Source organism: Neovison vison, chromosome 14, assembly GCF_020171115.1.
Source record: "Neovison vison isolate M4711 chromosome 14, ASM_NN_V1, whole genome shotgun sequence".
Lineage (NCBI taxonomy): Eukaryota > Metazoa > Chordata > Mammalia > Carnivora > Mustelidae > Neogale > Neogale vison.
In genome coordinates this window covers 39,112,889-39,128,996 of record NC_058104.1, presented here as the reverse complement: position 1 = coordinate 39,128,996, position 16,108 = coordinate 39,112,889, and the positions used below count along the sequence as shown (strand labels likewise).

The following is a 16,108-nucleotide window of genomic DNA, read 5'->3' as shown; positions in this document are numbered from 1 at the left end:
TTATGTTTTAGTAACACACCTTTATGGATGTTAAATTCTAGATTTGATTGTCTTTAAATGTTTGTTTACCTAAGCTAAACAATTTGAGGTAAACTTCAGAGAAGTTGCGCAATAGCTTCTTTAGTCGATCTTATTATTTTGTGGGGATATTAGCAGAAACCCGTGGCACAGGATTAAACAACTGGAAAAATGGGATTGATTCCCCTACAATTGTATAACCTTTTTTTTTTTTAAAGATTTTATTTATTTATTTGACAGAGAGAAATCACAAGTAGATGGAGAGGCAGGCAGAGAGAGAGAGGGAAGCAGGCTCCCTGCTGAGCAGAGAGCCTGATGCGGGACTCGATCCCAGGACCCCGAGATCATGACCTGAGCCAAAGGCAGCAGCTTAACCACTGAGCCACCCAGGCGCCCCTACAATTGTATAACTTAACTAACACCTTGTGTGTGGCTGGGATAATGAAATTGCCTAAAAGCCAGCCTACCGCACTCCACAGGATTAACTATGGACTTATGGAGATAATGGATGACCACACTTTCATTATGAGTGGATTGGATGATGCATGGGGAACTCCCCTTATCTCTTGACAAGTTTTCTCACTTGCCATTGATCCCCTGTAATCAGGATATTGTTAAGGCTGGACCATTCAAAGGTTTTCTTATTGGTTTCATCCCTTAGTCATATTTATCCTAGAGGCCACCTCTGTTGAGGTGCAATGGCAAACAGATGCTTTAGCGAAACCTAGAACAGCCGTCCTATAAAAAGAGCCTTAAAGCTCACTATGGGACAGTCCCTGACTGTAATGACTTCACATCAGGCCCAGATTTGTCTTAGAAGCCAAAGGCCACCAATGGATGTTGGAGGCCGACTTATTAAATACTGGGCTATACTTACAGATATGCCAGAAATAATACTTAAAACTTGTCAAACTTTAAACCTAGTTATCTGTATGCCTGAACCTGACCACTGTACTTCTTTCTCTATAGAGAAAAACTGTTCAGAGGTTATTGATCTTGCTTACTCTATTTGGCCAGATTTAACATGCCTCTGTTAAAAAAAAAAAAAAAACATGCCTCTGTTAAAAATGTAAATGACAGTTTACTGATGACAGTAGTTTTCATAGAAAAAAAATAAGAAAAGCTAGGTATACTGTAGTGCTCACTGGCACTTTGCAATTGCCAAATCCTAAGAATAAACATTAACACTGCCTCCAAATATGCTTTCCTGGTACTACATGCCCATGGAGCTATTTGGAAGGAAAGGGGATTGCTATCAAGCCATAACTCCCCAATCAAATATGGGCCTAAGTTACAAAACTCCCCTTATTGCTATACTAAAGATGGTGTATATCAAATCTGGGATACATATTCGTGGTTCATACCCACACTGATTGGAAGGCTCAGTCAAAAGGCAGTTTTATGCTGGGAACAAAGGAATCATACAAGTGGTACTTGGGCAAATAACACATGATATCTGGGACGGCTATCATTAGAAATGTGTTCCCAAGTAATAGTACTCCAGGCTACTGACTGGTTTGCTACTGACTGGGCAAGGCGACCTGGCATTAGATGGCCAGCTCCAAACGGAACCCACTGGATATGTGGAACCAACCTGTGGCCCTGGCTTCCTCCAGGGTGGATAGGTCGCTGTACTTTAGGATTTGCCTGGATTCATGGGCACATTAGTGAAACTATCACCACTCCAGCTAATCTCCCCAACTTGAAACAAAGATGGACGCGATCTGTTTTTAAATGGTATGATCACTTAGCATCCATTTTTGTTCCATCTGCGGGACTAGAGGATGTCCTGTGGCATGTAGAAGCCCTTAATAAATATACTACAAAAGCACTCAATGATTCACTAAATAGCATCTCTCTCCTTAATACCGAAGTCTCACAAATACGCAAAGCAGTCCTACAGAATAGGATGGCCCTAGATGTCCTGACAGCAGCCCAGAGTTGCACATGCGCAATTATCAAGACAGAATGTTGTGTGTACATCCCAGACTATCACAAAAATGTCACCGGACTAATAAAAGATATGAATGCCCAGATTAAGGCTCTTGAAGATCCTTCTCTCTCTCTTTTAGTGATTGGTTAAGTTCCTGGCTTGGAGGAGGGCTATGGCCAAATCTCCTTTTCGGGCTTCTCACTCTTATCGCCTTATTAATCATAATATATATGTTGCTTTGTTCGATGTTTTTCTACTTGGTGCCGAGACTCCATCGCTGCAATGACTTCACCACGACAGACGATCCTTGTCACGCGCGAGGACGCCTCTTCACTGTCAGCGCTGGATTCAGCTGCCTCCACCTTTTGTAACTCCCTTATACGTTCCTACCCTGATCAATATTGACCCGAGCAGGTAGGGACAGCTCTACGCCCCTATTCAGCAGGAAGAAGTTACAGAAGATGAGACCGTCCACCTTCAACTACCTTAAAGATTTAAGGGTCAAAATTGTTCAGGGGGGAATGATGAGGGAGCAGGAGGCTGGCTGAGGACAGAGTAGAAGCTGGCGCCTTGCACCCCCTCTTCACCCGCTCCCCTCCATCTGTGTAGCATTCCTCAGGCACCCCTGACCACCATAAAACGATAAATAGTTAACTTGCAGGGATCGCAATCCTGCAGAACAGGAATCTCCCTTGCTCTACAGATGTCCTAGAGATCTAAACAGGGAGGTTACCTTATCAATAGCACAAATTTCCAGAGGCAAATAACTCTCATTTCCTGAAGCCCTAATGTCCCCCTCCCCACTATAAACTGGAGGAGACTGAGGTAGAAGGGAATGTAAATGATAGCAGGGTCATAATACCCCACCAAGAATCTCCCAGCTATCTTGATGTTAATGCCTGACCTAAAGATGACATTGATCAAGCCATAAGGGCAAGGCCTCCCCCCGGCACCTTGTAGGCCCACCTTAGCACGTGAGAGCTCTGTCGAAATCTCCCATCCCTTCACCACCTCCCCCCAACCGCAAGGTATATAACACGCCTGCCCTCACAACCCGGGGCAGCCGCATCTCTGCCTGCCCACGGGTCCTGTCCCCGTGCTCTAATAAACCACCTTTTTGCACCAGAGACATCTTAAGAATTCTTTCTTTAGCCGTCGGCTCCGAACCTCACCCCACCGAACCCGACCTAGGTTCTAGAACTTCATCAGCTTCTAGGATAAATATGACTAAGGGATGAAACCATTAAGAAGACCTTTGAGTGGTCCAGGCTTAACAATATCCTGATTACAGAGGCTCATTGTCAAGTGGGAGAAAACTTGTCAAGAGATAAGAGGAGTTCCCCATGCATCATCCAATCCACTCGTAAAGAAAGTGGGGTCATCCATTGCCTCCACAAGTCCATAGTTAATCCTATGGAGTGTGGTATGTTGGCTTTTAGGCAATTTCATTATTCTAGCCACACACAAGGTGTTAGTTAAGTTATACAATTATAGGGGAATCAATCCCATTTTTCCAGTTGTTTAATCATGTGCCACGGGGTTTGCTAATAACCCCACAAAATAAGATCGACTAAAGAAGCTGTTGTACAGGGCACCTGGGTGGCTCAGTGGGTTAAGCCGCTGCCTTCGGCTCAGGTCATGATCTCAGGGTCCTGGGATCGAGTCCCACATCGGGCTCTCTGCTCAGCAGGAGGCCTGCTTCCTCCTTTGTCTCTCTCTGCCTGCCTCTCTGCCTACTTGTGATCTCTGTCTGTCAAATAAATAAATAAATAAAAATCTTAAAAAAAAATAAATAAAAATTAAAAGAAGCTGTTGTACAACTTCTCTGAAGTTTACGTCAAATTGTTTAGCTTAGGTAAACAAACATTTAAAGACAATCAAATCTAGAATTTAACATCCATAAAGATGTGTTACTAAAACATACTTTTTCTCTCTAAAATAACCCTCATTTCCAGAGATAGCTGAAAGACCGCGCATATAGACACCCTTCCCCCAGCCATCGATGAACTAAGCGCTTTCTTGCTTCTCTGTAAGCGCTTGGCTGAAAAACATTCTCCCACCACCTGCCACCCTATCGCAAAAACAGGAAGAGAACAAAGGACGGAGGGTCCCTAAAGCCCCGCCCCGGCCGTTTGGGGAATTCCGAAGGGACTAACAGCTGTGACCCCAGATAACCCCCATTGTGTTTTAAAACAACCAATGGGAAACCTGTTGCTTAGCCGTCGCTCCCGTACCCCTTCCTGCCCTGTAAAAAAGGCTTGTCAGCCTGAAGCCCGCGCTCAGCCCGCTGGTGCTGCTGAGCGCCCGCAGGCGCGTCTGTGAAGAATAAACCCTCTTGCCTTTGCGTCCAGTGGAAGTCCGGTGTCCCATTCTTGGGTGGTGAGGTCCGGGGGTCTTTCATTTGGAGGTCCCACCGAGATCATCGGACTCCTGCCCAAGACTCCAACCGCCCCCCCCCAGGTAAGCTGGCCAGCGTATGTGTCTCTGTCTCTCCGTCTGTCTGTGTCTCTGTCCCTCCGTCTGTCTGTGTACTTGCGCCGGGACTGATTAGTGACTCCGGAGTTGATCCGTATTTTGGGGCAGCTTGAGAAGGAGTTGACGAACTCAGACTTCTCCCCTGCCACCCTGGGGGACGCCCCGGGGGGGGTCAAAGGGGTCCGCTTTTTCGGGGCCCCAAAGTATCCGAAGGATACGTCTGTCTGTGGGCCCCGGAGGAGACTGTAGGATCCTCCCCGCCATCCGAATCTGTACTTTCGGTTCTGAATCGAAGACGCGCAGCGTGCTTTATTGTTGTTTCCCTGGTTGTCTTTTGTGTTTTCTTTATTGTCTGTTTTATTTACCTAGATTCTGAAATGGGTCAGACCATTACCACCCCCTTGAGTCTCACTTTAGGTCATTGGAGAGACATCCAAACCCGAGCTAACAATCTGTCAGTGGAAGTCAAAAGAAGAAAATGGCAGGCCCTTTGTACTTCTGAATGGCCCACCTTTAACGTCGGATGGCCCCGGGATGGAACATTTAACATTAATGTTATCTTACAGGTCAAGGATCGAGTCTTCAACCGAGGGCCCCAGGGCCACCCGGACCAGGTCCTTTACATTGTGGTCTGGGAAAGTCTGGTTGAGGACCCCCCTCCCTGGGTCTCTCCCTTCGCTCACCCAAAGCCTAAGCCCCTTCCAGACCCTGCCCCTTCTCCAACCCCCTCCGCTCCCCCTATCTCTCCCCTTGTTCCCCTATGTCCTACTGAACCTCCCAGACCTCCTCCTTCCTCCTCTTCCCGGCGACCTAAACCTAAGACGGTCCTTCCTCCTGAAGACTCCCCCTTAATAGACCTCCTAACCGAGGCTCCCCCTCCCTATCAAGCTCCTCCTCCCCAGGCGCAGGCACCTGATTCCTCAGATACTGAAGAAGAACCGGATAGCCCACCTGATGAACGCCGCCCCTCAACATCCCCAGTGGTGGGAAGACTTAGGGGTCGCAGGGAACCTATACAGGAAGGGTCTTCCAAGCTTCTCCCCCCGCGTCAAGGAGGGGGGCCAGGCAATCAGCTTCAATATTGGCCTTTCTCGGCCTCAGACCTATATAACTGGAAGTTCCATAACCCCTCCTTTTCACAGGACCCTGTAGCTTTAACCGCTTTAATTGAATCCATTTTAATCACACATCAACCCACTTGGGATGATTGCCAACAACTCTTGCAGACCCTCCTCACTACGGAGGAAAGACAAAAGGTTTTTCTGGAAGCCAGAAAAAATGTTCTGGGAGACGATGGAAGGCCCACCCAGCTCCCGAACGTGATTGATGCTGCCTTTCCCTTGACCCGTCCCGAATGGAACTTCAATACGGCTGAAGGTAGGATCCACCTAAATCTTTATCGCCAGTTACTCATAGCAGGCCTCCACAATGCGGGGCGCCGTCCCACCAATTTGGCTCAGGTAAGACAGGTGACTCAAGGGCCAGAGGAATCCCCAAGCGCATTTCTAGAGAGACTTAAGGAGGCTTATCACAGATACACTCCTTTTGATCCAGACAGTGATGAACAGAGAGGAAACGTGTTTATGGCGTTTATCTGTCAGTCAGCGTCCGACATTAGAAATAAACTACAACGGTTGGAGAATCTACAGGATTTCTCACTACAGGATTTATTGAAAGAAGCGGAAAAGATTTATCATAAGAGAGAAACCCAGGAAGAGAAAGTGGAAAGACTTAGAAAGTTGCAGGAAGCAAAGGAAGAAAAACTTAGGAAGGAAGCTGAGGAAAAAGAGGAGAAACGGGAGCGTAAGAGAAATAAAGAGCTTAGCAAGATCTTGGCCGCCGTAGGGCAGAGCAGTCAGGGATTACAGCCAGGAAAGACAGACAGGAAGGGAGACACAAGGGGACCCCGGGTAGATCGGGACCAATGTGCTTACTGCAAAGAAAGAGGACATTGGGTCAAGGATTGCCCAAAAAGACCCCGAAACCCCAAGGGAAGTGCCAGACAAGTCTCAAGACTGATGGCCTTGGATGAGGATTAGAGAGGTCAGGGCCAGGAGCCCCCCCCTGAGCCCAGGATAACCCTAACTGTTGGGGGGCAGCCAGTCACCTTTTTGGTAGACACCGGAGCTCAACATTCTGTCCTAACTAAGACTTCGGGACCATTAAGTCAGCACACAGCATGGGTTCAAGGAGCCACCGGAGGGAAACAGTACAGATGGACTTCTGAAAGAAAAGTACATTTGGCTTCAGGTACAGTTTCTCATTCGTTCCTCCATGTGCCTGACTGTCCCTACCCACTTTTGGGGAGGGATCTATTAACCAAATTAAAGGCCCGGATCCATTTCGAGCCCAAAGGGATCTCAGTAACTGGCCCCAATGGGACCCCCTTGCATATACTTACCCTTCAGCTGGAAGAAGAATATAGACTACATGAGAAACCTCCTAAGCCCCAAGGCGATAGAGAACTCTGGCTCAAATCCTACCCAAATGCCTGGGCAGAAACAGGAGGAGTAGGGCTAGCTGTACAGCAGCCCCCTATCCACATACAGTTGAAGGCAACAGCGGTTCCCGTCAGTGTTAGACAGTATCCTATGTCTAACGAGGCTTACCAGGGCATTAAACCACACATACGTCGGTTACTAGACCTAGGCATTCTGGCCCCATGTCGGTCTCCCTGGAATACTCCTCTACTACCTGTCAAGAAACCTGGTGCCAATGACTACCGGCCAGTCCAGGACCTAAGGGAGGTCAATAAACGGGTAGAAGATATCCACCCTACAACCTACTCAGTATCCTGCCTCCGACCCACTCCTGGTATACAGTCCTAGATCTAAAAGACGCCTTCTTCTGTTTAAGGCTGAGTCCTCAGAGTCAACCCCTCTTCGCATTCGAATGGAAAGACCCGGAACTGGGAATATCAGGCCAGTTGACCTGGACCAGACTGCCGCAGGGGTTCAAAAATAGCCCCACCTTATTCGATGAGGCCCTTCACCAGGACCTGGCCGACTTCTGGGTAAGACATCCCTCTCTGATCCTATTTCAATACGTCGATGACATCTTACTGGCGGCAACCAATGAGGAGGACTGTCAAACAGGTACTGGGGATCTCCTACAGACCCTTAGCCAACTGGGATACAGGGCATCTGCAAAGAAAGCCCAGATTTGCCAGGCTAAAGTCACCTACCTGGGTTATGAGTTATACAATGGCCAGCTATGGCTAACGGCCGCAAGGAAAGAGACTATATCCAACATCCCAACGCCCCAAACTCACAGGCAGCTACGGGAATTCCTGGGGACGGCGGGCTTCTGTAGGCTGTGGATCCCGAGGTTTGCAGAAATCGCGGCTCCCCTGTATCCTTTGACCAAGCAGGATACTCCTTTTGTTTGGACTGAACAACAACAACAAGCTTTTGACCATATCAAACAAGCGCTCCTTAAATCTCCAGCGTTAGGCCTGCCTGACATAACCAAACCCTTCGACCTGTTTATTGACGAAAAACAAGGGTTTGCAAAGGGGGTTTTGACTCAGAGGCTGGGGCCTTGGAGACGCCCCATTGCCTACCTTTCCAAAAAGTTAGACCCCGTGGCAGCCGGCTGGCCACCATGTCTAAAAATGATAGCGGCCATAGCGGTCCTAATTAAGGACGCAACCAAATTAACTTTGGGACAGCCCTTAACCATCCTAGCTCCACACACAGTGGAATCTTTAATCCACCAGCCACCGGACCGCTGGTTGTCCAATGCCCGCCTAACTCACTACCAGTCCCTTCTCCTGGACGCGGACAGGATCCAGTTCGGACCCGTGGTGGCCCTCAATCCTGCGACTCTCCTGCCCATCCCTGGAGAGACACCATTGCACGATTGCCACCAGATCCTTGCGGAAACACTTGGGACACGACCTGACCCAACCGACCAGCCCATGAAGGATGCAGACCTGACCTGGTACACAGATGGCAGTAGTTACCTGCGGAATGGGGAACGACGGGCAGGAGCTGCCATCACAACCGACTCTCAAGTTGTATGGGCGAGTGCGCTACCAGGAGGCACTTTGGCACAGTGGGCTGAGCTAATCGCCTTAACCCAGGCCCTCCAGCTGGCAGAAGGTAAGAAACTTAATGTCTATACAGACAGTAGATATGCCTTTGCCACTGCCCATGTTCATGGGGAAATTTATCGGAGAAGGGGGCTACTGACCTCCGAAGGAAAAGAAGTTAAAAATAAGACTGAGATATTAGCCTTACTGAAGGCCTTGTTCCTTCCCAAAAAGCTGAGTATAATGCACTGCCCAGGCCATCAGAAGGAAAATAGCCCAGAGGCCAGAGGAAATCGTTTGGCTGATGAAACGGCCAAACAGGCGGCTTTAGGGCCTCAACTGTTGACTGTTACCATACTCACTGAGACAGAAGGAACCGATGAGGCCCCTATTTGGGAATATGAGGAGACCGACTTGGACATCATACAGAGGTTAGGGGCCAATTACAACCCGGCCCTGAGCCGGTGGGAATATCAAGAAAAGGCCATAATGCCCATAAAGATGGCCAAGGAATTAATAAACCACCTCCACAGATCGACTCATCTAAGTGCTGGCAAAATGAAGTCCCTAATGGACAGAGCCAATTTAGAAAACTATTTCCCGAAGAGGAACTTCCTCCTTCAACAAGCAGCCGCTAATTGCAAAGCGTGCGCCCAAGTTAATCCAGGAAAGACCATCATCGGACCAGGCGTCCGGGTACGCGGTCATCGCCCTGGCACACATTGGGAAGTTGATTTTACTGAAATTAAACCTGGCATCTATGGATATAAAGATCTCTTAGTTTTCTTAGACACTTTTTCAGGATGGGCAGAGGCCTTCCCTACCAAGAAGGAAACTGCCAATATAGTTGCCCAGAAGCTACTGGAGGAAATATTCCCGAGGTATGGAATGCCAGAAGTGTTGGGGTCAGATAATGGGCCTGCCTTTGTCTCCTAGGTAAGTCAGTCGGTGGCCAAGCTTTTGGGGATCGATTGGAAATTGCATTGTGCTTATAGACCCCAAAGTTCAGGACAGGTAGAAAGAATGAATAGAACCATCAAGGAGGCTCTATCTAAATTACTGCTTGAAACTGGCTCTAAGGATTGGGTGCAACTCCTGCCTTTAGCATTCTATCGGGCCAGAAATACTCCCGGCCCTCACGGCCTGACACCCTTCGAGATCCTTTATGGGGCTCCCCCTCCAGCTGTCACGTTCTTTGAAGCGGACATATCTACTCACTCCCCTTCCCCCTCTATACAGGCCCATCTGCAAGCCCTGCAGCTAGTACAACACGAGGTCTGGAAACCTCTGGCAGCCAGCTATAAAGAAAATCTTAACACCCCATCACAACCCCATCCCTACAAAATCGGGGATAGCGTTTGGGTCCGCAGGCATCGAGCTACAAACCTCGAACCCCCTTGGAAAGGACCGTATACGGTACTCCTGACGACACCCACGGCGCTAAAGGTTGACCGGATTGCAGCTTGGATCCACGCCTCCCACGTAAAGGCAGCGCACCAAGAAGAGCAGGCTGAGTCTCGCCAGGAGTCCGCTGCTCCCCATCCAGATTCAGAATGGACCATCCAACGCTCCCCAAATCCACTAAAGATAAGACTCGTTCGCCACTAGTTATATTTCTTTGCTTACTCCCTCTTTTTTCCCCTATAAAGGGTACCAGTCCACATCTCCCCAAGCAGTTAACCTGGCAGGTCCTCTCTCAGACGGGAGAAGTCGTCTGGTCCATTACGGGCCTACACACCCCTGGTGCCTGGTGGCCTACACTCACCCCCGACTTCTGTCAACTTGCAGCTGGATTAGACGAATGGGACATTCCTACCGCAGATCCTCATTCCCTAGCCCCTATGACAGGAACCCGCATTCAACAGATGACCGCCCCTGGATGTAGTTCACCCACAGCTAGATGCAGACTAGCTCAGTCAGACTTCTATGTCTGTCCCAAGGATGGCAGGGACCGTGCCACAGCCTATAGATGCGGGGGATACCAAGAATATTTTTGTAGCCAATGGGGATGCGAAACAACTGGGGATGCGTATTGGAAACCTTCCTCAGGATGGGACTCTATTACCGTTCGCAGAAATTATACTAAGCCTGATCCAGATGGAAATACTTGTTATCACAGCAGAGGTTGGAAACAGCAAGGAAAGGCTCTCTCGTTACCCTTAAATATCACTTTCGTTAAGGGCAGGGCCACTGATGTAACCCAATGGATGGTAGGAAAGACTTGGGGCCTTAGATGGTATCTCTCGGGGAAAGATAAAGGCCTTACCCTCAAGATCAAACTCAAGGTTGAAAACCCCCAAACTCTTCCGATAGGGCCTAACACAGTCCTATCGGATCAAAGAGCCCCTAACCCTCGTCAGCCCCCTAAGGGCCCCCACCCGACACCTGCCGCCACCCTTGCACCAGCTGGCCGCAGCTACCCCAGTACTTCCCCCCCCAATATCTTTGGCTCCGGATAGACCTCCTCTTGGAACTGGAGACCGACTAATTAACCTGATAATAGGGGCATATAAAGCCCTCAATTATTCTAACCCCACTCGCGCTAAAGACTTTGCTCTGCTTAGTCTCCAGCCCCCCTTATTATGAAGGTATAGCTGCAGTCGTTAATTTCACCAACCATACTAACCCCCCCAGCCACTTGCATCTCCTCGCCTAGCCACCGGTTAACCCTCTCTGAGGTGTCAGGCCAAGGACTATGTTTAGGCAAAATACCCATCTCCCGCCAAACACTATGCAATGTGACAATTACTGTCACTCCCGGTGACTACTATTTAGAAGCACCCAACGGAACGTATTGGGCATGTAACACCGGTTTGACTCCCTGTATCTCTGCCCAGTTACTAAATGAGACGGCAGATTACTGTGTGTTAGTCCAGTTATGGCCTAGAATCACTTACCACAGCTCGGAGACTATCCTTAACTTCTATGAGGGCAAAAACAGATATCGGAGGGAACCCATCACCTTGACCATAGCCTTACTATTAGGGATTGGGGGAATAGCGGCAGGGATTGGAACAGGGACCTCTGCCCTACTCCAAAGTACCGAACTTATGCATTTGCAGGCCGCCATGACTGCTGATCTAGAAGCTATAGAAAAATCAATCACTGCCTTAGAAAAATCCATAACCTCCCTCTCCGAGGTAGTTCTACAAAATAGAAGGGGACTAGATTTATTGTTCCTAAAGGACGGGGGATTGTGTGCAGCCCTCAAGGAAGAATGTTGTTTTTATGCCGATCAGACAGGGATAGTTAGAGAAACCATGGATAAGCTCAGAGAAAGACTCGCCCAACGAAGGAGAGATTTCGAATCCCAGCAGGGCTGGTTTGAAGGTTGGTTCAATCGATCACCCTGGTTCACCACGCTATTATCTACTATCCTAGGGCCCCTTATTATACTATTACTTATTCTCTCATTTGGCCCTTGCATCTTAAACAAACTTGTACAATTCATGAAAAGTCGCTTGTCAGTAATCCAGACGATGGTGCTGACACAGCAATATCAGCTAATTAGACCGGATCCCAGACTGACCTGGTGCGGGACCAGGATGAATGGATATAGAATTAATCCATGATAAAGAAAAAGGGGGGGAATGAAAGACCCCGCATATAGACACCCTTCCCCCAGCCATTAATTAACTAACCGCTTTCTTGCTTTTCTGTAAGCGCTTGGCTGAAAAACATTCTCCCACCACCTGCCACACTATCGCAAAAACAGGAAGAGAACAAAGGATGGAAGGTCCCTAAAGCCCCGCCCCGGCCGTTTGGGGAATTCCGAAGGAACTAACAGCTGTGACCCCAGATAACCCCCATTGTGTTTTAAAACAACCAATAGGAAACCTGTTGCTTAGCCGTTGCTCCTGTACCCCTTCCTGCCCTATAAAAAAGGCTTGTAAGCCTGAAGCCCGCGCTCAGCTAGCTGGTGCTGCTGAGCGCCCGCAGGCGCGTCTGTGAAGAATAAACCCTCTTGCCTTTGCATCCAGTGGTGTTGGGGACCGCCTGTGGCCAAGGAAGTTCCCACCATTGCAAGATGGTGCCTGGCCAGGTGCCAAAACAGACCTCCACGTAAACAAGTCAGTATCAGCAGCGGCCCATGTGGGGGAGGAAAAGCAGACCCTGGATAGACTAACTAGGGGAAGCCTAGCAGCAGGTCTGTGATTGGATGTCTTGAGAACATCTGTCTTCTGATAGGGTGCCCTACTGCATAGAAGCAAGTGTGGTATGAGAATAAAAACAAAAGCAACATTAACAAGAGACCAGGCTACGTGTCATTCTAGCGGGTCGAGAGCGACAAATGGTGCCGAAACCCGGGAGATATTAAGAAAAATAGAAAAACCTTGCAAGGGAGAAGTCCGCAGGTAAGCGGGGTAAAACCACGACAAAGGTGGTGGGAAACTTGTACAAGTCCGCAATAAGCGGGGCAGCCTTAGAGCCGGGATTTAGTGGCAAGTATATGCTGAACAACCATTAGGTTGGGATTCTAATTATGGGATCTGAACTGTCAAAGTCGAGGTTGGAGGGTGCCCTAAAGGACCTTCTAAAGGCCAATGGCATGCCGTTAAAAATGAGAACTGCTAGGATATTCTTGAATACAGTTGAGACCATGGCGCCTTGGTTTCTGGACGAGGGCTTGCTAAATATCCCCCAATGGGACCATTTAGGTGAGGATTTTAAGAAGAGGGATAAGAAGAAACCATTGCCGCCGGGAACGTTAGTTATATGGACTCTAGTCCGAGGGTGCCTGGGAGGACGTAAGCCAAGATGTGACTCAGCTATTCAGGAGGGCGCTGAGGCACTCGAGAAAGTGCCTCATTTCGTGAGGCGCTTCCTCATGAGAAGAACGCTCTTCGTGAGAAGAACGCTCATTTCGTGCTTCGGAAAGGAGCAGTTCTAGCGAAGGGGAAGAAGAAATATCGGGGGAGGAGCTAGAGCGGAAGTTCAAATTAAAACTAGGCCCTCCCTGTTCAGCAGGGACCCCTAATGCTCCGCCTCCCTACAATCCCCTGGCGGAGGAGATGACATGTAAATGTCATCCCTCTGCCAATGAGGATTGGAAGACCGCATGGAGGGGGGCCAATAGCAGTTCAATGTTCCCAGTTCTCGAGGACCAAAATCATCAACGATATCACCAGCCCTTGGACTTTAAATTATTTAAACAATTAAAGGAAGCGGTCATGCAGTATGGCCCTCAGGCAGCATTTACTATTTCTCTAGTGGAGTCCATAGCAGGCATGAATTTAATCCCCGAAGATTGGGGGAATTTAGCAAGGGCAGCCCTCTCTGGAGGGCAATATTTGGTCTGGAAGACAGCATGGCAAGAGTATTCCCAGGATGTTGCACGGCATAATGCCACGGCAGGCAATCCACAATGGAATCTGGATATGCTTATGGGCATGGGGCCATACGCTGGTAAACATAACCAACTGCAATACAACCCTGCCGTATACATGCAGATTGCAGCTGCCGCTAATAAAGCATGGAAGACCCTCCAGGGCAGTGGGGACTTGCAGGGTCAACTATCTAAGGTGATACAAGGACCAAATGAAGCATATACTGATTTTGTTGCAAGATTGATGCAAACAGCTGGGAGAATATTTGGGGATGTTGACACAGCCATGCCTTTAATTAAACAACTGGCCTATGAGCAAGCCAATAAATGGTGTAAAGAGGCCATTAGGCCATGGAAAGCTAAAGATTTAAGCACATACATCAAGGTATGCAGGGATATTAATGATAGCGTTATTCAAGGACAAGTACTTGCTTCAGCCATTACTCAAGGCCCGGATCCTGTATTAATCTGGAGCAGAGGCTTCGTTTGTGTTTTCCCACAGGACAAAGAAGTGCCGATTTGGATTCCAGAGAGATTGGTCCGGAAAGCCCCTGAGAACGAAGATGAGGACAGAGGAAGCCGTGATCCTCCTACTGTCGTGGGGGACTCTGATATTCCTAATTCCCCTGACGGCGACACGTGAATTATGGGCTATTCTGAAAGCTTGGCCCTATCCTTTACCCTTAACTAATTCTTCCTTTATTTTCCCCCCGTTCTTTACCACCAATCAAACCCTAGGCTTAGCTGAAATACTGAGTGTTGGTTGTATTGTTCCTTTTTCTGCGCTCTGTGTTACCCCTGTAAAATTCTCTATAGCCTTAGTCAGATTAGCAATTCCTCCCGACTGCTCTCCCGATATTTACAAGGCAACTGGTCTGGAGACTTTCAAAATTTTACACAGAGCCTTCTTGCTGAGATCACTAAGGTTAATAGTACTTGTGTATGCCCCGCATCATTTCCAGACATACTAAATGCACTCGGCAATGTTTCTAACTTTACTAAACAATGGGCTGGAATGATTGGTCTGCTTGTCCTTCTCCTCATTGGCATGCTACTTCTCACTAAGAAAATATGTCAGTGGAGATCACAACATCAGGAGCAAAAGCGAGCCCTAGTACAAGCTCTGCTGGCGATCGAAGCTGGAACATCCCCCCAAATATAGTTAAGCATGCTGGATCGGTAGTCAAAGATGGGTAAGATCAGTAGAGAAACATACCAACCTAAGACAGGACAGAGATCATCGATATCTTGTGTCTGATGACGGGTAAGGATGTTTTCTGCTACTGACGACCTAAGACAGGCACAATCCCTGCCATAAAACAAAAAAGGGGGAGATGTTGGGGACCGCCTGTGGCCAAGGAAGTTCCCACCATTGCAAGATGGTGCCTGGCCAGGTGCCAAAACAGACCTCCACGTAAACAAGTCAGTATCAGCGGCGGCCCATGTGGGGAAGGAAAGCAGACCCTGGATAGACTAACTAGGGGAAGCCTAGCAGCAGGTCTGTGATTGGATGTCTTGAGAACATCTGTCTTCTGATAGGGTGCCCTACTGCATAGAAGCAAGTGTGCTATGAGAATAAAAAGGAAGCAACATTAACAAGAGACCAGGCTACATGTCGTTCTTGCGGGTCCAGAGCGACACAGTGGAAGTCTGGTGTCCGATTCTTGGGTGATGAAGTCTGAGGGTCTTTCATAGCCAAATCAGGACTAATTCACTTGTGAAACAAGTCCAGTTTTAACAAACTTGGTCTAATTATTTACATAAGCTCAGCAAGAACAGTGAGTGTGATCAATAGATCTTTTAGAGTCTGCTTTGCTGGAACTTTTTGTAAGGAATCTCTAGGTTGAACTTTTAGTAGCCTCTCCAGGTCAGAAGCCAAGCCCTGTAGTTGCCATCAGGCATGCCTGCAATACCTGTCGATTTGGGTGAATTCCTCTTCCTGAGACTGCACCTACCAAGGAGTGACATTCTTTACTCACCTGGTGAGGCTGCTGGGAACTCTGTAAGCAAGGTATCAGGCCAACAGTCCCAAGGGGCTTGATGGCTCCAGGTTTCATAAAGTCAACCTTAGTTCCTTTAGACTGTCTGGTCATATCTGAGTCTTTTCAAATATGACATCCCAGTCAAAGCCTTGGTAAAATAACCAGTTTCCAGTGGTGTCCTGTTATAAGGAGAACAGATTCTTATTGAACTTATGCAAATGACTGATTGTCAAGGAAGAAAGAATACTTAACTGAGACCTTTTGGTTTCAGAGGGTTCAGATAGAGAGAAAAGATGAATGCCTTGATTTGTTTACAAATGAGTATTTTACATCTCTATAAG

General features: G+C 48.2%; 1 protein-coding gene across 1 annotated transcript; it reads left to right on the top strand.

Moving 5' to 3' along the window:
* The first annotated feature begins 5,854 nt into the window (after nucleotides 1-5,854).
* LOC122895494 lies at nucleotides 5,855-10,134 on the top strand. The gene is made up of 4 exons (XM_044232919.1): nucleotides 5,855-5,886; nucleotides 7,190-7,439; nucleotides 8,145-8,529; nucleotides 9,699-10,134. Exons 1-4 carry the CDS (start codon nucleotides 5,855-5,857, stop codon nucleotides 9,761-9,763), a joined length of 732 nt encoding a protein of 243 aa, XP_044088854.1. The 3' UTR covers nucleotides 9,764-10,134.
* Nucleotides 10,135-16,108: the final 5,974 nt, after the last annotated feature.